At 33.4% G+C, this 25,419-nt stretch overlaps 1 protein-coding gene across 3 annotated transcripts in view; it reads left to right on the top strand.

Annotated features, from left to right (window-relative positions):
• Window positions 1–25,419, top strand: part of VPS13A (vacuolar protein sorting 13 homolog A) — a 138,276-nt gene that overhangs the window by 99,987 nt on the left and 12,870 nt on the right. The window contains exons 50-69 of one of the 3 annotated variants that reach the window (XM_081942023.1): window positions 1,402–1,548; window positions 2,859–2,987; window positions 5,933–6,066; window positions 6,559–6,688; window positions 7,924–8,156; window positions 8,778–8,931; window positions 11,416–11,565; window positions 11,906–11,987; window positions 12,749–12,818; window positions 13,215–13,323; window positions 13,498–13,611; window positions 14,704–14,849; window positions 14,943–15,024; window positions 19,715–19,828; window positions 20,196–20,271; window positions 20,391–20,554; window positions 20,828–20,873; window positions 21,372–21,495; window positions 22,383–22,497; window positions 24,654–25,006. In XM_081942023.1, the coding sequence (XP_081798149.1) occupies window positions 1,402–1,548; window positions 2,859–2,987; window positions 5,933–6,066; window positions 6,559–6,688; window positions 7,924–8,156; window positions 8,778–8,931; window positions 11,416–11,565; window positions 11,906–11,987; window positions 12,749–12,818; window positions 13,215–13,323; window positions 13,498–13,611; window positions 14,704–14,849; window positions 14,943–15,024; window positions 19,715–19,828; window positions 20,196–20,271; window positions 20,391–20,554; window positions 20,828–20,873; window positions 21,372–21,495; window positions 22,383–22,497; window positions 24,654–24,743 (2,409 nt within the window). In that variant the 3' untranslated portion in view covers window positions 24,744–25,006. Of the gene's footprint in view, window positions 1–1,401; window positions 1,549–2,858; window positions 2,988–5,932; window positions 6,067–6,558; window positions 6,689–7,923; window positions 8,157–8,777; window positions 8,932–11,415; window positions 11,566–11,905; window positions 11,988–12,748; window positions 12,819–13,214; window positions 13,324–13,497; window positions 13,612–14,703; window positions 14,850–14,942; window positions 15,025–19,714; window positions 19,829–20,195; window positions 20,272–20,390; window positions 20,555–20,827; window positions 20,874–21,371; window positions 21,496–22,382; window positions 22,498–24,653; window positions 25,007–25,419 lie in introns of those variants that run through there. The other 2 variants (XM_081942022.1, XM_081942021.1) reach the window with 2 other exon arrangements.

Genomic DNA, 25,419 nt, shown 5'->3' with positions numbered 1-25,419 from the left:
TATTGGAATAATGCTATCATGTCTCCCCTAGTCCTTCTTTCTCTTAAGCTAAACATACCCAGTTCCTGCAACCGTTCTTCATATGTTTTAGTCTCCAGTCCCCTAATCATCTTTGTTGCTCTTCTCTGCACTCTTTCTAGAGTCTCCACATCTTTTTTACATCGTGGCGACCAGAACTGAATGCAGTATTCCAAGTGTGGCCTTACCAAGGCATTATAAAGTGGTATTAACACTTCACGTGATCTTGATTCTATCCCTCTGTTGATGCAGCCTAGAACTGTGTTGGCTTTTTTGGCAGCTGCTGCACACTGCTGGCTCATATTTAAATGGTTGTCCACTAGGACTCCAAGATCCCTTTCACAGTTACTACTACTGAGTAAGGTATCACCTATACTGTACCTGTGCATTCCGTTTTTGTTGCCTAAATGTAGAACCTTACTCTTTTCACCATTGAATTTCATTTTATTAGATAGTGCCCAATGTTCAAGTTTGTCAAGATCCTTCTGTATCTTAAGCCTATCTTCTGGAGTGTTGGCTATTCCTGCCAGCTTGGTATCATCTGCAAATTTGATGAGTTCCCCATTTATTCCCTCATCCAAATCATTGATGAAGATGTTGAAGAGTACTGGGCCTAAAACTAATAAAGTTACAATTTTAGATACAGTCTACAAATAGGAGTGGAACTTGAACAAAATGTGGCTGAATTTGGGAAAAGCTATTGTCAGTCTACACTAGATAATGCTAAACGTGTTAACTGATATATAGTATAGCAGTGGTAAAATTCAATTTTTTTTTACTACCAGTACTGTAGGCGTGGCTTGCTAGGCGTGGCAGGGGAAGTATACTGCAAAATCTCCACTCCCAGCCCACTCCAGGGGAAGGATACTACAAAATCCCCATTCCCTCCCCACTCTTGGGAAAGTATACTGCAAAATTGTGAAGTTGTGAATGCCCCAACACTGGAAGTCTTTAAGAAGATGTTGGATAGCTATTTGTCTGAAACGGTATAGGGTTTCCTGCCTAGGCAGGGGGTTGGACTAGAAGACCTCCAAGGTCCCTTCCAACTCTACTATTGTATTGTATTGTATTATAAATATCCATTCCCATCCCACTCTGGGGTCAGCCAGAGGTAGTATTTGCCGGTTCTCCGAACTACTCTAAATTTCCACTACTGGTTCTCTAGAACCTGCTGAATTTCACCCCTGTAGTATAGGTATAATGTCTTTGAAAGCAAAATAATTCATCAGATGTATTTTTGGCAGAATTTATTTCATTCTCATTCACTCACTACAGAATAAATTGCATTTTTTCTTGCAGAAATATTAATTTATTTAGGAAAAAATAAGGACATTATTAACAATAATGAAACTGATTTATATTAAATAATTTTATATTTTCCAGGTTGGTGTCACTATAGATAACAGCAGCTTTAATATCACTAGAATAGTGACTTTCACACCTTTTTTAATGATCACAAATAGAAGTACACACATTTTAGAAGTTGCAGAAGAAGGCAATGAAAATTGGATACCAATACTTTTCCAGCAGGTAATTTTTTTAAGTCTTTAAGTTTTTATAGCCATTGTAAAAAAAAAACTTCATAATTCAGGCATGAACTGTTTCTTGCATCTGTTAGCTTGTCTGTTCATAATTATTTACCTTATTATATATTACAATACAAAAGACTTGGCTTATACACAATATGGGAAGCCTGTTTAGTATTATAGTTAAGGGACCAGGCTAGAAACCAGGAAGCTAGCTAGGTAACCATGGGCCAGACATTCTCTTTCAGCCCTGGGAAGAAGGCAATGGTAAAAATATAGCCAAGAAGACTGCAGCAATTAGTCCAGGAAATTGCCAAGACTCAACAATAACTCAAAAGCATAGAATAAAAATAAAATAAAATGTATAATATTTAACAATATCCTATTGTTTTTAAAGTGCTGATTTGAAACAAAATGGCTACAACCCCATATATGGTCATGACCAAAATTTGTTCCATAACTTTGGTCGCAACCCGATTTGCTTGTGACTTGAACCTAACCAAAATTAATGCAGCAACCACACATAGGTCACTGTTGTTAGTAAACAACAGGAAATTTGGTGTTTACAAAAGAACCCGATTTGGTCGTGACCAGAGGTTCTACTGTATGTATTTTTTCCTATACTTTAAAAATTGTGCAATATCTGATTCATTGACTGTTTGTTGCCTCAAAATCTCAGCCACATAGGATTAAAAAAAATTAAATGCATAAAAATTGGTAATGACTATTAAAGTCAACAACTGATGATGATATTCATTCATCGTATTTGAAGAGGACCTTGACATTTAACAGGTTCTGAGCTGTCTGCGAATAGTCAACAACTATTCTTATAACGGTGGCTAAAACAATAAAAACTGCCCAAAATTAATTCCACCAATTTACATTAAAACAGGGACATTTTTGCATATAACTTTAACTTTCCCAATTAGCATACTCCTTTGTCCAAAAATGCAGTACTATTATCATTTTAGTTATATTCTAGTTTTATGCTACTAGTTGCTAAAAACTGCAAGTTAGAGTTCTGTTTATTTTTATAAATTGAAGGATGTGAATTATAGTTTCACAAGAGTTTTTTTATACTTTTGTTAATATGTATTTTTTTAAAGACACATACAAATTTCTAAAAGCGGTTTTTAAAAAATTATTAACATTTTTACTGTGCTGTATTCTAGTATTTGGTGATATTTAGCCATTCGCTTTCAGGATTTTGATTACTGTATAACTTTGTATTCCAGTAAAGAAGAAATACTGTTTTTTTATAGTGATGGTTCCATGATAAATTTTCTTTATAAATTCATTTCATTCTTATTCCAGTGTATTCCATATTGGCCTGAGAATAATGACAGCAAGTTACAGGTTAGAGTAAAAGATTCTTACATTCCACCCAACATTATACGACTTGATAAACAAGAAAATTGCTTATTACTTCACTTAGATAACAAGGTGAGTATATAGAGATAAATTTTAAATGAGAAAAGAATGACATATTGCCTCCCACCCTTTTAAACAGATTAATAGCAGACTGGTAATGCCACAGTTTTAATGTAATTGGTAAATTTGAGAGTTTTCTGCTTTTTGAAAGTTTTGGGAGTAGTATTTCAAGTTGGGAATAGGAATGTCAAATGATTTAAATGGCTCCCTCTTCCCATGCGTATCCATACCATCTGACTAAATTTCTATGGCTAAATTTTGATGATATTGATGTCAGTTTTTCATATATAGTCTAGGGGTGCTGAAGGCAATATATGTCCTTTGGCTGCCCAACTGTGCAATAAGAAGTTCCAAGCTAACTCAATGAGTTTTCCTTACTTTTTAAAAACTTTTTAAAAAAATTTATTGGTTTTTTAAACATTTATGGGAAAAGGTAAGGGGATACATAGAAAATTTTGGCAGCTCCCACGCTAGTGGTAGAGATCCATCCAAATCTCACAATTTTTACAATATTAAAAACAAGATATAAAAGATAAGCAAAAAACAGAATCCTATTCTATATTGTGTCAACCATGTGTTCAATCATTTTTCCTTTGTCACTTTCTAGAATATCAACAATTACTAATGTTTCAAATATTTTTATTTTTGTGACCTGAGCCTTTTGGATATTGCTCCTTCCTCCCTGTCCCCAGAAGGAGCCACAGCCCCCCCTCCATGTCTTGTACCTTGCTACCCTTTTCCCTACCCTCGCTGTGTTCGTCCTCTAGGAGAGAAAAATGCTTTTTAATGAAGGCTTCAGCCTCCTGCACTGTGTTAATTCTAATCCTATTTCCCTCCCAGAAGATCAACATTCCTTCTGGCAATAACCATCTAAACCAAATTCCTTTATTGTATAATTTCTTTGATAAAGAGGAATACTTCCTCCTTCTCTTTCTTATCTTTTTCGGAATCTGCTTAAGAATGGTAATTTCTTCATCTTTATATTTCAGTGGTCTCTCCCTTTGGGCCCCAAGCACCTCATCCCTTGTGGTCCTCCTGAGGAATTTAACATGCACCTCCCTTGGAACATTATGACTTCTAGCATATGCTGAATTAATCCTATAGACCAGACCCATGTCCCACCACAACTGTTTTTTATCTCTCTTGATATATTCTGCTAAAATTGTACTCATAATATCCTTGAGATCTTCATTTTCTGCCTCTGGTAGGTTCTGGAATCTGAGAAAAAAGGACATTCTTTCAAATTCTATTTTTGCCAAAAAGTTTTCCAGGTCTACATTTCCTTTCCGGATTGCTTTAACCTCTTCCCCCAGCCCAGCCGCTCCCTCCTCCAGCACCACAATTCTCTGTTTATTTTCTGCAATATGATGTTTAACATCTCTGAGTTCCTCTTTAAGCTCTGTCACTTCTTTTTTCAACTCATTTTGACCCCTCATAATTTCTTGAAACATTTGGGAGACAGATAGTTCTTTTGAGCCCTCTCCAGTACCTTCTTGCTGTAACAATGAAGTAATTTTCATTTGCTGCATGCTTGGACTGGAGGTGGCAGATGCGGGAGCTGAAAATGACTTGCCCGTTGGTGGTTTCTTAGGCCCCATTTGTCTAAATTCAGAGATGTATATAAGTCTTTTTCAAAGAAGATTGAAAGTCCGAGGATTGCGCAGCTGTGCCGATCCCGAGAGGCAAGCAAATCCGAAAGCGAAGAGTTAACTCTCCTTCACAGTTCCAAGGCACCAAGGCACACCAGAAAGAAGAAAATCAAATAGTCAAAGTCCAGGAAGGCCACGTATCAGGGGAGGTCCCGGTCTCCCTCAGAGAGAGTAATAAAACAGTTCCAAAGGTAGTTTCAAAAGGCAGACTTCATTTGTAAATACAAAAACAAAGAAGGGCGGAAGCCATCTTGGCTCCTCTTTTCACAGGGAGAAGAAACAGAGATCTCTATAAAGTTTTTTTAAAGAAAACCAGCTCAGCAATCATCTCTAGCAATTGTGATAACGATCTTTCTCAGTTAGTTCAAGTGATGAATCAGCCTTTGTTCTCTCTCCCTTCCAATATAGAGAGAGATAATTCAAATGCCGCTTAATCCGAGGGGGGTAAAAAGAACACCCCCTCTAATCTCCCTTCAAGTAAGTTGAACATGAATTTACAGGCATCTGCTGCTTATCCTCTGATGACGATCAAAGAGATCAGGATGAATCCCCCACCGCCAGCATCCAGCCGCACTTCTCTGGATAAACTCCTTCCTCCGGAGCCATTCGGCGAAAGGGCGGACAGCCTGAAGCTGTCCCACGCCCCCCCTCCGGTCCTCAGCTCCTAGGCAAAGCTGAAAAGCGCCCCCGCCAGCTGCCGCCGATTCCAGGGGGCGTCAGCAAGCCTCCCTTCGGCAGGGGACCCCTCCAAGGCCCCCTGTGCTTCTTATGGAGCCAACCGGGGAGACGAGCAGTGGACAACATGTCTGTCGCCAGCAGGAACCGCACTTTTTAAAAACTTTAATGATAATCCAGTGTATTTGCTATAAAATTTAGTATAATATCAAAGTTGTTTGATTTAAATTTTATGGAGAAGTACTATTCTCCAAATATTCTTGTGTTCTTATTTGATATGATCTTATAAGCTTAAGGTAAAATAAATACATTTGTTTAATTTGAAACCATGTTAAAGTCTTTAAACCTTTAAAATCTGCCATATTACTTGACTGTCTGCAATTAATACAATTATTTTTATGATAAGTAAGATCAGAGAAGAACACAATGAATAGGACTAAAATGTGTTGTCAGGTTTGGGCATTTTTTACAGGTTTGGAAACATGAACCGTTTCCATGTTTTAAAATAATAGTAGTAATCTACTATTTTTCTATTGATTTTGAATCAGAAACATTGAGATCCTTGAATTATATGAATGAATCGTCGATGTAATATGCATATTATATATCATTTCATCTTTGCATATCTGATAGCTTGGTGGCATTGTTGTGGATATTACGCTGGCTGAACATTCAACAACAGTTACATTCTCTAATTACCATGATGGTGCAGCCCCATTCCTGATAATTAATCATACCAAAGAAGAAGTGATCGAATATGGACAAAGGTATGTATGCAATGTTTTATTTGTATACTGTTAAAGATAAACAGCATACATTGTAGTGCTGTATGAATAAATAGTGATCATGTTCTATAAGCATATCCTTGTTAATAGTGTATCTAACACAATTGATAAATTAGTCTATTCTGTTTACTAGTTATTATTGTTTGAACAAAAATGAAAGAAAAGTTTCAAACACTGCAATTTATCATAAACCTGTCACTTTATCTACATAGAATGTGAAGCAGCAGAGTTACAGTGAAATGTAAATATCTGAGAAATGAATCTGTTAAGTCTATCTAGATATTAATAAGCTTTTATCATTTAATTTTAAAAACTCAAATTGAACATTATAACATGGGAATGTTTAAATTGAATTGTCAGAGTTAGTTGACAGAAATTGAATAACACTAGAAAATAATTGCTTTGGAGGGAAGGTAAATTTTTGTTGAGGTGTATTTGGCATTGAAATCTAGATTTTCCTATTTTTGTTTGCAGTTCTCTCACTTCAATGGAAGAAACTTTAGAACCAAATAAAGCAGTACTGTATACATGGGCAGATCCTGTAGGTTCTAGAAAACTGAAATGGAAATGTGGAAAGAACAGTGAAGAAATAACTCAAAAAGATGTATGTGTAATGTTTCAAAGCAATATAATAGCAATCAAATAATTTAGATTTTAGAAGGGATAATGTTTAAAACAGCAAATATGAAGGAAATGGAGGGAGGGATAATGGAAATCTAGGATCAAATATATATATCTAATATAGAGAGTGGTACTATTTGCTTTCAAGCATCTTCATGAAATCAATTCTAAAAAATGCTGTAAAATCTAATATACATGTAGTATAAATTTTCTGATATACCAGAATACTAATATTTAATGATTAAGCATGTTAGTTTATTATGATATTTATATCCTTATATGTACAGTATCTCAAAACACACTATGTTTAGAGTAGAATATTAGTAGGAATATCATTTTTTGATACTGTAACTTTTTCAGTTCACTGATAAAGATACTTTTCTTTCATAATCCTTGGTTCATAGAATATAAAGTACACTGTATCACATATAATTTATTATATAGTCATACTATATCTGTGTATAAAATTTAAAATGGTAAAATGATATACTCATAATAACTGAATTTATTAATTGTAAAAGATTGACCTCTGGATGCTTTAAAAAGTGCAATAATAATAAGGCTACATTGTTAATAAGTTGCACTACATGTTATGATTACAATTTAATGCTCTGTGACTTCAGTGAAGAAATACATCTTCCCTATTAAGAGATTAGTTTATTTTAAGGTGTGAGAATCTTATGTAAATCCCTTCATCTTAGTTTAATTTAATTAATTTCCTCTTAGGCTGTCTTATAAAACTAGCATTCTCAGAATGCCTTAGGTGCAGAATAAACTGTTATTGGATTATCCTGGATTTGTTTAGGGTCTAGTTATCTAAGTATGGAGAAGGCAGCATATTTTTACTGGTCTGCTTCACTGCTGATAACCACAAAAGTGTCATCAAAATAAATATAAACATAATTAGAAGTAAATAGATATACATAAACTATATTTCCATAGAATTCATGAAAGTAGTATATAACAATATATAAAACAATTGTTATTTATATCCTTAAAGCAGCCTTTTAAATATGTGAATTAGCTAACTACTTCTTTATAATCATTCTGAGGTTGGAGATTCTGAAGAGCTGTATTCCCTGCCTGTTGCAGGAATACCCCATATACACCTTTAAATATGGCCCAGTTGCAGTGGGTTATCAAACTTGGAAATAAAAACTTTCTGAGCAATACTCCTTTGAAGAACGTCTGATAATTAAAACTTATCTCTTATTTTAGGACCTGATGACACCATTTCAGATGGGAGACAAGCTTATTTTTATAGTTTCATTTTTTGAAGGTTTGCAGCGTATAATCTTATTCACTGAAGATGAAAAGGTTTTCAAAATGACATACGAAAGTGAAAAAGTAGAATTAGCAGAACAGGAAATAATTGTATCATTGCAAGATGTTGGAATTTCTTTAGTAAATAACTATTTAAGGCAGGAAATTGCTTACATTGGAATCACAAGGTAACTAATATATTCAATTTACCATTTACATTTGAAAAAACTAAATGTAAAATCTTAATATTAGTAATGTATATTATATAGTAAATTATATTTGATGTTGTAATTTAGAATCTTTAACTTCAGAAGTGAGCGTAATGTATATGAACTATTACGAGCCCAATTGTAACCTAGAATCCCTTTCTGCGTGTTGAAATGGTGGCAGATGTTTATCTTCTATCTGAATAAACTATGTACAAACAATTTAAGGTTGCCATCATATGCTGCTTTTAAATTTGTTATGGGCAAGTTATGTTGATTTATTAGCACAATTACAGGTACCAGCTACATAAATGCCAAGTTTAAAGTTAATACTTGACAGAATATGTAATTTATATGCAATAAATAATTGAGGATTATGACAATTAATTGCTATTACAGTATTTTTAATAAGTACATTAAAGTCTCAGTTATAAAATAATTTATATTTCCAAATAGTTTTAATGCAATTTTTTTCAAAAAAATATAAAGTACTTCGGATATTGAAGACTTTTTAAAGTTAGTAAATCTCAAAGATTTAATAAAGTTTTATTACTTATCACAGTTTTACAATTTGATAAAGTTTTTTTTTAATTTACTTGCAAGCTCTGATATAATTTGGGAGACAAAACCCAAGAAAAAGTCAAGATGGAAGCCACTAAGCGTGAAGCAAACTGACAAGCTGGAGAAAGAGTTTATTGAATACTGTGATAACTCACCTACAGAAAATAAAATAGTGGAACTTGATGATAATATTCCGGTAAATTGAAGTTTTTTTAAAGTTTATACTAGTACCAGATTCCTTCAAGCATTTGCACACATTTTCCCGTTTCTCTCTCTTGTTAATGTTATGCCATACATGTCATTTGTTCTAAAGCAGAGGCTTGGTAAGTTTCATTTAATAAAATTATGGAATGTAACTATTTCTTGCTGCCTGGGAGAGACTATGAAATCCCTTATCTTCATCTGTTATAGTTTTCCTTTGTGATCTCAGAACAATGTTCAGAACTTTCTGGAAGTAGTCAAAAGTTCATGGAGGGAAATGTTCCTGTAACTTTATGCAAATTAAAAGGGGCATAACCTTTTGAGTTCAGTATCCTCTAAAAAAATATTTTTGTTTTTCACAAAGAGCATGCGTTAGCCCTTATTTTCCTTAACTAGTTTTTCATTGTTCTCTTAAGTCCAGGGATGAATAGTTTTTGTTGTTTCTTGGCTGTTTTTAAATACCAAATCCTATCTTGGTATGGGTTATAAATATTTTGATCAATAACTATTTTATTTTAATTAATTAAAACATTTAATTTGATTAATTTTATATGTTGCAGTTGAGCAGTTTTCGCTTCTTTCTGCGCTGGTGTGAATTTGTGGAAATAGTCTATTTGTGTCAAGGATTGAATGACAAGGCCCAGAAAAAAAATCTAGAACAATTCTGAGAAAAACCATGACTATTTTAGACCAAAGCTACAATGCCTCTTTGCTCCATCAGAATATTGCGCTAATCACTTCCCCGGATATGTTATCACGCTTGTCCCTGTATTTCATTGTCAGCCAGTAATTTGAAATTACCTTAGGTGTTCTGATCTGGGCATGTTAATGATACATGCATAAGATGATTTTAGGTAAGACAGTTGGAAGCCATGATCTGCTTGGCCCTTATTGTTCCAGCAGGCCTGCTGTGGCATCACCCTTTTCTATCTTATCCCTGGGCTTGGTGTCTGTTCTGCAGTGTGATTCAGCTGCAAGAGAGACAGGAAGCCTGGCTTGTACTGTATAACCATTGTTTTTTTAAAACGGGTGGTTGATCTGCAGCCTAGAATTAGTGAAACTATATAATTAACCAATCCACCCCCAGTTCAACATGTGCAATTGAACGTGTAATTGAAACTACTGAGCTTTTGTAATTTTTATGACTTGTTATGGGAAATTTCCTGCCCGGTGGCCAATGTTCTCGGGACTGCTGGGTCCTAATTTCTTCTTTAAATTGCTAGGACAGTTTGCAACTGTCACTCTTGATTCTCCTGAGCAAAACTCCTTGGTCAGATTCAGTTGTCTTAAGAACATGAACAGTGTCTAGACTAACATTTTTCAAAAGCACATCATATAAGTGTTTAGAGTGCGTTGGGGAGCGTTATTTCCCAATATAATCAGTTCCTGGGAGAGAAAACTTTTTTTCTTTCTTTGTCCCAGTGGTCCTGCTTATTTAAGATTTATGCTTTTCAATTTGACCACATCATCATTTTTTTATCATTTTTTTCCCACTGGTTCAAGCAGCAAAAAGTAATAATACGTAGCATAATAGCCAAGAAGGCAATTCTCTGTTCCAGGATTCTGAATATGATGTGTTTGTTTGAATGCATACAGTGCATTCCTTAGGGATGAAAACAGATGAACTTGTTGCTTAAGAAGGCAAAACTCTTCTAACATGGCAGTAGACTTCTTATGTAAAACAGTAGAGATTTTTGATTATTTGTGAATTTTCAGAAAATCTGCTCTTATTGTCATAAATAACATGGTGTCTTATATTTTGCTTCCCTGATACTCTTAAGATCTATGACAATGTAATGAAGAATTTTTCAACATCTTTTTGATCTCTTAAATATATAGGATATGCAGATACCAGCATTTTGACTGAATTTAAACCCTTTATGGAATTTCCTTTTAATCATATCCCTTGGGTTTCCAGATATAGAGATTCTGATATCAATTAACATTGTTCTACAGCCTGCCTGTGTGTGTGTGTCTAGTATTGACCTCTTCAGCATTGTCACTTCTTTCTTAACCTACTTTCTTGTCCTTTAAATCAATATGGTCAATATCTCTACTCCTTATATTGCTGATGTGGGAAGTAACATTGCTAAATTCAGTAGCTAAATTTTAAATGAATGAGGCAGGATTATAGCCAGGATTTTTTTATGCCCCTAGACAAATTTTATGTCACCAGATTTCTGCTTTCTCTCAGCATATACTGTTACTAGTAAAGATGAATTTCAGTTGAATTTAATTGGATTATTTCTGAGTAATCCTGGAGAAGATTCTGTTGTTAATTTTAAAATGAAGTGATTAGCATATTTGGATAAAGTTTAAAACATTGTTATTACAATTGCATACAAGTGAAAGGCTAAGCATATGAAATGTCACTTAGAAATATATGGAATTTAAAAATGTTTAGTTTGAATTATGCTGTGACCTTTGATTTGAAAGGTTAATTTTCAAAATTGAGTAAAATTTGGATTTTGTCTTCTAGCAGGTCTGTTTGACTCCTACTGGTAATGACATGAAAATATTGCAGCCATATGAATTTCCTGTGAGAAGAAGCTTTTTGCCAGCTTTAAAAGTACAATACAGTACCTCTGAACATCAGTCTTCTTTCAGAGTTCAAATCTATAGAATACAGGTATATCAGATTACCCACAATTCATGGTGAAAAACTGATAATGGAAAATCATCTATGTATAGTTTTAACACTATGTCCTGTTATTTGTTTTAAAAATATCAGCATTAGGCTATACTTAAATGATGTATGAAAATTCAAATTTTAAAATGAACTTTTGTTTGATAGACAAACCAGTAAGTAATGATTAGCTGCTGACTATTGTAGATTAAAGCTTTTGTTTGGGGAATTCTGAATTTCTAATTTGTGAAGCTAGTGTAATTGCAAACTAGGACCTAACAATTTATATAAAGTGAAAACATTTCTAACCTTCAGTGTATTTTCCTGTAATTGCTCCTATTAGGTACAAAATCAGATTCCTGGAGCCATATTTCCTTTTGTGTTCTATCCCATTAAACCTCCCAAATCCATCTCATTGGATTCAGGTTTGTTAACACAGTTTAATACATTATTATGCTTTTCTTGCATCTGTAGTAACTTAAGGAACATAAATTAAAATATACAAATAAAAAGCCATTTTACAATACAAAAGAGTAAAGTAAGATAAATTTACTAGATCTTGTTAATACATTTACATATTTCTTCCTACATTTTTTAGAAGGTAAACATATATAATTTTTAAGTGAAAACATTACAGAAATACTTGCTCTTTTTCACTTAGATGAAGTGCTTGTCAATAAATAAGAGTAACCAAACATTTTAGAGGAAAAATTATTATCTTTCCAAGTGTGGAAGTAATCTGGATGGAATGTTTCTATCAGTTGCATTTTCATCAAACTGATTTGTTCGTATTGCTCTCGCTTGACAAGTGTACACAGTTAGCCTGAACTATATAATTACAAATTGCAAATCTTTTAAATTGAGACTGTTTAGCTAATGTCATTGAAATCTTAAAATTATTAATCATTGATGTCACTAAACTATCACAAACATGCACCTGCTAGGATTTAGAGTTTAAAATGTTTGTGAATGTGTACTTCTCATTTTAATAAATGGCTTCATTTGATCTCATATCCGTGTGTGTGTTTGTGTGTGTGTATGTGTGTGTGTTTTGTAATAACTTGGTTCCTTTATTTATTCAACTCATTCATTGCATCTTTTGCAAATGATATCAATTACATATATTACCTTTTGTATATTAAAATAAATTATATTCTCCATGAGAGTATGTTTGGAATTTTTATAGAACCCAAACCATTTACTGATGTCAGTATTGTGATGAGAACTGCAGGACATTCTCAGATATCACGCATAAAGTAAGTATGCTTTTTCCAATCTTAACTTGGGGATGCAATTGTAACTTTCTCCATTTGAAATTATTGGAATTTATTTCTGACTGAATATTTATAGCATTGCACTTCAGTCTTTTACCTTTGGAATGAGAAACTTTATTTAGTTAGAAATAAATTGTAGTGTAACCACAGATTTTTTTTCTTTTGAGTAGACATGATTAGAGTAAAAGTATTGGAATTAATGTGTTTGCAGTTTTTTCTATAATTTTATAAAAGTTTAACATAAATGCATAAAGCATTGTTATATGAATTGTTTGGTTACCTGTTCACTGAGGCATTTTCTTTCATTCTTGATGTTGAAACAGTTGCATATTTAATAGTTACATATTTCTACTATTTAATGGTTTCAACTTTTTATAGGTATTTTAAAGTTTTAATTCAAGAGATGGATCTCCGATTAGATCTTGGTTTCCTTAATGCGCTTTCTGAGTTTTTTACACTTGTTGATGAACTTCCCAGAGACCAGGAGGTATGAATTCCTATAGGATATTTTTTAAGTAATGCAACAACAAATTGTTACATATTCCAATATTTTATTTTTTAAAATCAACTGTGTACTACCTACCAACTGCTGTGTAAAAATATATATCAGTATTGTCTTTAAAGTTTTAAGACTTACTACCTGTTGTCAAATTTTTCGCAGGTTGAACTTTTTAAAAAGGATGTAGAATCTGCGCAGGAAGAATTAAAGAATGTAGTATCAACTGACACATCACAAATCAGTTTATATGAATATTTTCATATCTCTCCAATCAAGGTAGCCATCAATGTAACATTTGTTTGTTTAAATAAAGTTAGCAATAAGTATTAAGCAAGAATGAATGCCTATCAATATTTATAACCCTCATAATTGTTTCAGGAGATTTTTATAAAATTTCTGCTATTTTAGTAAGCTTCAATACTCTTAGGGGAAAGCAGGACTAGTTTTACTAAGAGCTACAGGTTCAAAATAGGAAAACAAAATATAACTGTCAACAGAATGATGCATCCCACCACAATGAATACTTAATTCAGTAGATCAGAACCAACAAAATAGAGTAGCATTAATAATTTTTCACATTAAAAAAATTACAAAAACATTTGGGGGAAAGCTACACCCAACAAATTTTATTGGAAAAGTATATTAGCTTTAGTTGCATTTTTAAAGGATGGTCACAATCCCAAATATTTATACAGGTAGGACTTGTTTAGTGATCCAATTGGGATCCCGAAGCGATCTCTAAGTGAAATTGTGACTGTACTTACAATCTTACTTCAGCTTTGCTTTACAGACCTGCGAAGGCTGTAAAGGTAAGGATTGGTTGCAAAGTTATTTTTCCATCATAGTCATAACTGCAAACAGTCTCTAAATGAGATAGTATTAAACACGAACTACCTGTATTGCAGAACAATGCAGATGATAGCAAAGTTTGAATTTCCAATTAAAAAAAAATACTGTAAAAACAGTTGAACAAAATAGATGGTGGTCTGTAACATTGGCATGGATTATGCAAGGCAATATGACTATAACTTTGACAAATTATCAGTACCCTGTTTCCCTGAAAATAAGACCTCCCCGGATAATAAGCCCAATCGGGCTTTTGAGCGCATGCACTAAAATAATCCCTCCCCGAAAATATTGCAACAGAGCAGCAGCCATGAGGTGACTCTGCTTGCCGTCTTCTGCACCTCAAAAATAATAAGACCTCCCTGAAAATAAGACCAAGCACTTATTTCGGGGGTCAAAAGAAAATAAGACTCTATCTTATTTTGGGGAAAACACGGTAGTTCTTATAGAAACAACAAAAAATATTTCAAGAATTAGAATATTATTCAAAGTTTCCAATTCTTTATTGTTTTTTTCTTTCAGCTGCATTTAAGCTTTTCACTCAGTACTGGTAGAGAAGAGAACAACAAGGACGAAAAACACAAGGAACTGATTCCGGTTCAGTCCTTAAACCTCTTGTTAAAGAGCATTGGGGCCACACTTACAGATGTGCAGGATGTTGTTCTTAAGTATGTGGACTACATTAATATAATAGTCTTAATTAGAATAGTACTTATACTTTATTTTATTTTTCATTTATGTATGTGATTTGCCTGTTTTAGGTTGGCTTTCTTTGAACTGAACTATCACTTCTGTACTACCCAACAATTGCAGTGGGCAGTTGTCACGCATTATTCAAAACAGGTTAGTATAAGCCAATATGAATTAACCATATGAGCACTTTTTCCATGTAACTGAAATGATTAGGTAGGCAGAAGCAAAAATGTATCTATCAAAGATCAAGTTGTCCTTGTTTTCTTTATTATCCTTTTTAAATAAAATTTAAATAATACAAAATGCAGATGTGACTTGACTTACCTCAGTTGGGTCTGAAATTTTAGGTGTTGCAGCCATTAAGCAAGGTGTCCATAAGACTCCTTGCTCAAAGACTGCAATTCTGACCTTTTCTGTTGCAAATATTGAGCAATTGCAGGGTAACTGAGTGGACAGAACAAAGGAGCTGTCTGTCAAAACAGCAGACAGGAATTCCTGCCCTGGTATGTAGAAATGAAGATCCAATCCTTGAGACCCTAAGATCCAAGCTCTCCATCCCACCACAAGCCTTCCCCTTCCATTTATATGTAGAAGAAAACTGCCATGCTAGCCAGAAAAATGAAGCTTGGATCTTTAGGGTCTCAAATTTCCTTTCTCCATCCCAGTGCACCAATTCCCCTTCCTTCAGTGTGTCAAAGGGAACTGCTGGGCTGGGCTGGAGAAAGGAAGTTAAGCTTCCTTTCTCCAGCCTAGGAAGGTGGTTCCTGTCCCCTCTGCAGATGCTAGTGAATGCAATGTTTTTATCGTTACAGAAACATTGTGTTCATTAACTTTCTAGCCAAAAAACTAGCAAATGCAATCTTTCTGAATGGTAGAAAGAGGCTGTTCTTACTGTTCAGAAGAATCACGAGCTCTCATGATGTTTCTGAAGGCAAGAAAGGTTGGAGAGGGCCTTTCTGCTATTTAAAAATATTGTGTTCACTAACTTTCTGGCTGGAAAACTTAGCAAACACAATGTTTCTGAAGAGAAGAAAAGCCGGGAAAAAGCTCAGATCCTCAGATGCTAGCTTATTCTCTCCACATTCCCTTCTGTGTTTTTGTTTGTGTGTCAGAACTACAGTGCTGGGTAGAAAAGAAGCCTTCACTTTCAAGGTTTTAATTTCTCCATATCCCCAACTGCTTCCCACTCCCCCCCAGGAGACCCTGTGTTGCCGGAAGGAAAAACCCAAACAGGGTGCCAAGTGGCTGAAATGTGAACATGTCACCATGGGGGTGGTGCAGTAATTGTAACTTCAAGGACAGGTCATAATTAGTTTTGCCTGAGTTTTGTATGACTTCAAACTGAAATAAGCAACTGGTTGTAAGTCAGGAACTACCTTTAAAAACAATTCAACAATAAGAAAAAGTGTAAATATTTCTGATGTGTTAGTATGTGTGTGAGAGAGAAGTTTTACACAACAATCACTAAATCATAACTGATTTTGGAATAACCTAAGCTTGAATTGTTGCTGGAAAGGCTAACATTCCGCATGAGCTGAGAATGGAAAATGATTCATCTCAAAGAATAGTCATCCCAGGAAACCAAAAAAGAAGCTCTAGGATTTAAGAAACATGTGCATAATCAGAATACAGGTGGAAACATAAGGTCTGCCCAGAACAGGAGTTGGCAGCATGTTTTAGAGCAAGTATTAATCAATCTCACAGCTTTCTACTTCTGACAAGCCAGGCAGAGGCTCACAATCACAGATTCACAATGACAAAACAAGCATTGTACTGCAAATTCCAGTTCTTTCATACACATATACAAGGTCATGATCATGTACAAGAGAGTTATAGCCTATATCACAACAGTGCAAAGCTTATTTTACAATTTCTTTCTCTCATGCTATGGATGCCTCTGCTTCCATGTTCAGGATTTTACATGCTCCAAATTCTATTGACTAAACAGCAGATTATTATACAAAATGAAGGCATGTTCATTTAACAGACCGCTAGGGGGTAATAGAAGGCAACATTCCTCAAAATCCATCATGTGTCAATAAATACCATGATTTTTTTCCTTATGATAAAATATCTGCTATTGAAATTTATTTGCCAATTTCATTCAGTTCCCAGCCAGTTCTCAATTTCAGCCAGTTCTCAGTTCTCAAGCTAGTTTTAATACTAAATATTTTAAACATAGCGTCTCTATAAAATATACCTCATTTGAGTTTTACTATGTGCTAAATATGCATATATGTGTGTGTGTGTGTGTTGTATTTGTACTGATAAATAAATAAAGGGAGACTAGTATAGATCTAGTCTATTTATTTATCTATTTATTTATCAGTACAAATACAACACAAATATAAAAAGGCAACATTAAAAATGAAAATATGGTTTTCTGCCTGCATGGTTTTCTGTGATGAGCCGAGGGACAGAAAGAGGGAGTAGTGAGCTTCCTCCCATATTTAGGCATACCAGGGGTTGTAACACAAATACATATACATATATACATATATATACATATATATACATGTTTTCGTAGATTTAGTTCATTGTTGAGTGCAATTATAGCTTTGGAATGAAAGCTATTCAGATGATGTGTGGTCCTAGTTTAAGTTGTTCTGTATCTTCTGCCAGAAGGCAACAGTCTAAAAAGATTGTAAGCAGGATGGGAAGAGCTTCTGAGAATGTTATACAACTTTCTCAAACAGCGAGTTGCGAAGATGTCACCAGGACACCTAGCTGGAGCCCAGTGATATTCTGGGCAGTTTTAATGATTCTCTGTAGAGCTTTTTTGTCCACTGCAGAGCTGCTCCCATACCATGCAAGAATGCCGTACGTCAGGACACTCTCAATAGTGCTGCAATAGTAGGACAGAAGTAGATGCTGAGATAGATTTATCTTCCTTAGCATTCTCAGGAAGTACAGCCTCTTTGGTGCCTTCTTCACAAACATGTTAGCATTCATGGTCCATGAGAGGTCCTCAGAGATATAAATGCCCAGAAATTTAAAACTACCAACCTTCTCCACCTCCTCGCCATTTATGGACAATGGTAAATGTATACCTCTCTTCCTCCTGAAGTCAATTATAAGTTCTTTAGTTTTTTTGGTATTAAGTGTAAGATTATTTTCTTTACACCGCAATGTTAGCCCTTGTACTTCCTTCCTATAAGCAGACTCATTGTTCTTATTGAGCCCCACCACTGTTGTGTCATCCACAAATTTAATAATTGCATTGGTGTTATACAATGGCGTACAGTCATGTATGTACAAAGAATAAAGGAAGGGGCTTAGCACACAACCCTGGGGGGCTCCTGTGCTTAATATCAGAGTAGAAGAGTGGTGAGATCCCATCCTTACTGACTGTGGCCTATCTGTCAGAAAATCCTTTATCCACAAACAAATCCTCTGATTTATACCCAAATTGGACATTTTAAGAAACAACCTATTGTGTAGAATGGTGTTAAAGGCAGAGCTATAATCCACAAATAGCAACCTTACATATGTTCCCTGTTGTTCCATCTATTATTACATCTGCCTTCCAATACTTCTTATTGTAGGAACATAAATCATACAGAATTAGATTCACAATCAACATATTCATTTACTACTTTGTTGCTTTAGTGAAGAACATTTCCTTTCAGAAAGGAATCCTGTGCTTCCATATATATCCAAAATGGAATTTTTTTCTGTCCAAATTTCTATTCAGATTCTTTCCAAATTAGTTCTATAATGAGAATTTTGCTTTATTGTCAGGAAGGGATATGTCACTTTCACCAGAGTGACACAGTCCCAAGGAAAAACCATTTCATTATTTCAAAAGCAGAACTTGGTAGGTGGCCCCTTTGAAAACCTAGATTGCCTTCTTTCCTTGACCTACAGCACCTTACATAAAAGCCATGAAATTCCAGCCCTGGCAGTCAAGGATTCCACAATCTTTTCTGCCTGTCCATCCTATTTCAACCATGACATCTCTCTGGAAAATCAGTTGCAAGATAAAACCCAAACTCGCCAAAATTGTACCAAACCTATACAGAATTTTCCTATATCTTGCCTCTATTCTGATTTTTCAAGTATGCATATAACAGTGATAAACTTTATCTGTACATATTGACAGATTATTTTTAAATTTTCAGAAACAGAAATATTACAATTAAAGTATCTATAAATATTATAAATTTCTTCATTTGTTTTTGCCTTTTCAGGAAGCCCAATATTACCCATTCAAAGCAATACAAAACCCTGGATTTATGAATGATACAAAACTTATGGGCTGGTCACTTAACCTTTTGAAGTTACAGTGGACCTCCCCAGAACTACTTACAACCTGTTTTCAGAGTTTTGGTGAATGCACAAAAGCATTCATCCTGCAGTCATATGATTGCATTTTGAGCACTTGGCAACCAGCTGCTCTTTACAGCCATTTGTAGTATCCTAACTGTCATGTGACTGCAGTTTGCATTGTTTTGCCTGCTTTCTGGCATTTACTTCTGGTTTTTGCCTCTGTGTATATCCACATTGATTTACAACTGTAATTCTGGGCTCAATTACGTCATAGGTTGAAGACTATCTGTAATGACAGCAGTGCTCAGACAGAGGAAAGTAGACAGGAAATATTTGACAGGAAAGAAAATTGCTTTTTTTATTGTATCGTATCCATCTTCTGTAAGGGTTGGAAATTAGCCATTTCTGTTTCTCCACAATACCAATTTCCCTTCTACAAATGGAACCCAGAGAGGCATTTTTAGTTTAGATTTTATGCATTTAAAACATTTGTTGCATCATTACAAAAAAACATGGTTCCAAATTACTCTTAACAACTACGTTTTTTCATAAAATCTGATTTTCATTTCAGGCTATTAAACAAATGTATGTTCTTGTTCTTGGCCTCGATGTTTTGGGCAATCCATTTGGATTCATAAGAGATTTGTCTGAAGGAGTTGAAGCATTTTTTTATGAGCCTTATCAGGTATGTTTATTATCTACACAAGGACTGGCTGTATTTGTTAATGTTGGCTGTGAAAATGTTGTATTCACTTTACATAAAATTCTACAGAAATGTGGAATGTTAGCAAGTTTTGAAATTCAATCACAGTAGAACAAAAGGTACTAACCTTTGCTTATCGGTTTTAGTAAGAATCAACTACTTAGCTTAGATATAAATTGCTTTAGGTGTCATTATCCAAAGCTTTACCTTTCCGATTTTATTTCCTATACTACTTATAGTGATTACCACATGCACTTTATACTTTTCTTGCTTGCTTGTATTTACTTCATTTTTTCATTGGAGAATTTATCATTATAGTAAAATAGTTTTTTAAAATATCTTTTCTCAGGGGGCTATCCAGGGTCCAGAAGAATTTGTAGAAGGAATGGCACTAGGATTGAAAGCCTTAGTTGGGGGCGCTGTTGGTAAATATGATTTTTAACATGGATTCAGAAATGCCATATATTTACAATATATATTGTGCTTTTACTATATTTAAGATTTCTAATTTTAATAAAAAATATATCTTGTGTAACCGTAAAAGGTGGACTAGCTGGTGCTGCTTCAAGAATAACTGGTGCTATGGCTAAAGGAGTAGCAGCAATAACTATGGATGAAGATTATCAGCAGAAACGACGGGAAGCAATGAATAAGCAACCTGCTGGCCTGAAGGAGGGCTTTACTCGTGGAGGAAAAGGCTTAGTATCTGTAAGAAATATATATTTGAATGTTTAGAATGGCCTCAAGAGTAGTAGATTGTAAGAGCTGGGGCACTTCATTCATATGTTACATTAATGAAAATTTAAAATTTCATTATGGTAAAGATTGTGAGTTAGGTTGACAATTTATCAATTAAATTAACTACTTTTTATGATTCAATACTTTGACTAATATAAATCATTTATAAATTTTAACATAGAAAATACTTAAAATATACATTCCATTTTGGGTGGAAAATGAAATATTTGTCTCTATTCACAGGGTTTTGTCAGTGGCATAACAGGAATAGTAACCAAGCCAATAAGAGGTAACCTACTGTTCATAAAATGAAAAAAAATATATCATTGTTTCATACTATAGCAGTTGATAATATGTGAACATTCATAGTATGAAAGAAAATATTGCAAATTAACAATTTTTTAAATAGGAATTCATTTGTAGCACCTTTGCTGTTGACTGGATATGGGCAGCCTACAAGGGAATTATTTTTTTCATCTAATGGTTGCCCTCACAAATAGGAAAAATAATTCACATTTTATCATGTTTATTATGTCCTCTGCTGCTGCTGTATAGCTATTTATCCCATTTCTTCCTTTAGAAGGCTGTAATCAGAAAGCCAGACGCTTTGCTCTCAGTCTGTTTTGGTTTCTGAAAGCCATGTGGGAAGGGAATGTTATTAAAGTTCCCTTGGGTTTTTTTTTCCAGTAAAAAAAATGGTAAAATAACTTTGAATAGAACTTTTGACAAAATTTTGTATATATTTTTATTTAATGCTTTCTTTAAATGTTGTTGCTTTTTCCTCTAGGAGCCCAAAAGGAAGGAGCAGCAGGTTTCTTCAAAGGAGTTGGAAAAGGATTAGTAGGAGCAGTGGCAAGGCCTACTGGAGGAATAATAGATATGGCTAGTAGCACTTTTCAAGGAATTAAAAGGCAAGACTAAAATAATGTCTAATTGTTTCTCTATAAATTTGTCAATTATCTTTAAATATGTTCAGTATCTGAAATGCAAATAATTATTATCTAGATACTACTAAAACGCTTGTTCTCGTAATCTTTACGGGGCAAAGTAGTGCATTACAGCAAAACAATAAATAGTCCACAACTTGACAGTTCATTTAAAGATGGTTCAAAGTTACCGCACCTTGGGAAGAGTGACTTATACTTAAAATCGTCAAAGCACACCCACCGTTACTTGATCGCAGTTTGGGCATTGGGATTGCAAATGAGATTGCATTTATGACCATTTGCAGCATGTTGCAGTCACATGATCACAATTTGTTACTCTTCCCTTCCCCCCCCCCCTAATTTTTTGCAAAACAGTTACCACTGGGGAAGATGGATTTTGCTTTACGACTGCGGTAAAATTGTTGTAAAAGTTAGTTCAACTTGACTTAAGACCGTAACAATTTAGGACAAAAACTCCTGTCCCAATTATAGTCATAAGAGATGAGAGAGATAAGCAGGTGCGGCAGAACTGCAGACCCATGGCTGTAAGAATTTTTATTATCATGGGAGTTGCTGCATTGACCATCCAAAGACAAAACAAAGCAAATCTGTGGCTTAAAATTTTTCATTTTTAAAGCAATCCACCATGAAATTTACTAGACACAATAGCTGTTTTGTTAAAGTTGCCGCATCTGCATATCAGTATACAATTATAGCATATTTATTAAAAAGTACTGTGATTTATTAAATAGTTCAGAGAAATATATGGGGGAAAGTCTTTGTGTAATCTTATTTACAGCTTGTGTTGTATCTTTTAAATAGGTATGTCAATATTATCTCTAAGTGCATAATCATTAAACTTATAATTTCAGAGCTACAAATGCTTCTGAAGATGTCTTAAGCTTGCGTCCTCCACGCTTCTTTAGCGACGATGGAGTCATTAGACCGTACAGATTAAGAGATGGTGCTGGAAGTCAAATGTTGCAGGTGAAGAGAGTAAACAGCTAAAAAATATGACATATTTAATATGACAGATTATACATTATTTATGTAAATATATTTTTCTCTTTCTAGAAGTAGAGTGATTTTAACACTGCACATTTTCTTTAACTTACCATAAATTTGAATCACATTTTAAATGATAATTATAAGAATATAATCATGTGCCACTTGGTTCTAGTAGTGAAAATACCTTTAGCATTAGCATTTAGACTTATATACTACTTTACAGTGCTTTACAGCCCTCTCTAAGTGGTTTGAAGAGTCAGCATAATGCCTCCAACAATTTGGGTCCTCATTTTACCCACCTTAGAAGGATGTGGCTCATTAAGTACAATGATTTAAAATCTATATTCTTTTTTCTCTCCAAAATAATAGGACAGATTTATTATGTAAAAATACATCTGATCTTCTGGAGAGTCAGGAGATTATTATACTCCCTTATACATAATTTTCTTCCTAGCCTGGATATTTTTAATTTTAATTTTTAAATTAATATATTAAATCTAATATATGAAAACATATCTTTACATTTAGAAATGGAGTTAATATGGTTAATTAACGTAATTTAAATATGCAGCTAAACACCTAAAAACTCATTTTGAACAAAATTAATGTATTAGTAGGACTATTGGTTTTGTTTTATTTTACATATTTTAAATAGAATTTTTAATCTAGAGACAGTTTTAAATTTTTAGTAACTTAGAGGAATTTTTCAAATATAAATTTATTTTTCTTATATTTTCTGCTTTCAAAAGAACTTATTTAGAAATCCATTTTTTATGAAATGATTTTACATATTCCATTTCTATTGGTGATAAATAAAAAATACAACAATAGTCAAACTAGCAATAATTTATCTAAAACACACCATGCCTAGGGCAAATGATTGTAAAGAGTGTGTGTGTGTGTGTGTGTGTGTGTGTGTGTGTGTGTGTGTGTATATATATATATATATATATATATATATATATATATATATATATATATATATATATATATATATATATATATATATATATATATATATATATATATTTTAAAGTAAACAATGCATTTAACCAAATATTCTTGTTACATTTTTTAAAAAATTTAAGATTTGTAATAAACATTACAAAAATAATAATGCCTATTGTACTTTGGAATAGTAATTATTGCTTATAAAATTCAGAAAAAAATAAGAAGGAATTTAAGCTATAACATATTAAATGCATCTTGTCAGGTATTTTTAATATTTTATGGAAATTTAATTTGTTTATCCTGCTGAAGCTGTCTTCAGTGAGAAGAAATATGTCAATGAGTATATTAACACTTCACTTCTTAAATTATGCATAAGTTAGAACAGTAAGTATAACTTTTAAATAGCCTAAAAACTACTGTAGATTGAGTAGATTCTTCCACAAAATTGTAGAAATCTGAACTGAGCTGAAACTTTGAAGTTCTAGCCTCATATCAGTAACAATAAAAATAAAAACACCTTGACTGCCTGCCAAGCAATTGCTCTGTTTTTCCTCGTATTCTGGTTCAGCAAGATAACAATCACTCATTTCACATCCTGCTGTCTAAATTTGTGCAAATTAGGCTACAAATATTAGTGTACAGTCAGTTAGAAGGTATTCATGAATTGCAGTTATAGTGTGTTCCAATTTATTTGCACATTTTAATTTTAGCTCTCAGTAGTTGGTACCATGATCCATAAATCTGGTATGCCTCCAGGGAGTTACATTACATTCGAAGGAAGGAAGGAAGGAAATCTATTGAAAACAAGAGCAAAGCTGTTTGGATCACAAATTCTTTTTTTTTTCAAGGTTTTCCGTTTTATGCTTTAATTATAAAATTTATAAGTTCACTGATATACAAAATGTAAATTATTTTACCTTACATAGCCATGAACCAAGTTAGCTTGTGTTTTTTAAATTAAAAAAAAAACTTAGGACATCTTTAAATAGTTGGTTGAATAAGAGGTTGAAATATAGGATTAACATACTCCACTGATTAGTGTTTTTCTTCTGCATGCTATAATTCAAAAGCTACATCTCATCTTTAATTTTGTTCTTTCATTCTCTTGCATTTAAAAATTCAACCCAAATTGACCAGCATCAACTAACTCTTCTGCTTCTTTCTTCTCTTACTCATGCTTACAGAAAAGACAGGCCTACAGGAAATGGACTTTGTGCCATATTAGTGGTAGTGATGATGATGATGTTAATGATGATGATGATGATAACAATTAGGATAATGTATGCCTTACTTGTTGAATTGCAACAGCTGAATGTTAAGTTTCTTTTATGAGACTGCCCGAGAAAAAATTCTAATAATTGTTATAAAATTGTGTTTTACGTGTACATTTTAAAATATATTCTAATCAGCAACATAAATTAAAATAATTTATTATTTAACTTGTCTATATTTCAATTGTCGCATTGAAACATTGTTTGACATTGGCCGTAATCTTGTGATAATTACTTGTCTTGTGTTCTCACATACATTGTGAATGTTAATATTGTCTTATATTCTTTTTAGGTATATTGTCTTTATTCTGTAATAACAATAAATAAGTCTATATAAGAAAAGATTGATTTCTTCTGTTCAAATATTCACACCATTTTACTAGCCTTACTTCTCTCCATTCTAAATTTTTAATGGAAAAGTTTCATCTATCAAAATTGATTTATTTATAAAGATACCTTTATGTCTTACATATTTTCATCCTTAGAGACTTAGTTTACCATATTTTTTTATATTTTCATTTATTTTAAACTATCTTATTAAATGTAGAGCGAATAGAAGTCTTTTATTTTTCTGATTAAACTCTAATAATGACCTGAATGTAACTGTATCCAAAAATAATACAAATTTGAAATATTTGGATGGCTAATCAGTAAAAACTGTATTACTAATGAGCCAATT

Source organism: Natrix helvetica (assembly GCF_964273705.1).
Source record: "Natrix helvetica genome assembly, chromosome: 2".
Classification (NCBI taxonomy): Eukaryota; Metazoa; Chordata; class Lepidosauria; order Squamata; family Natricidae; genus Natrix; species Natrix helvetica.
This window is presented reverse-complemented; position numbering and strand designations above follow the sequence as displayed.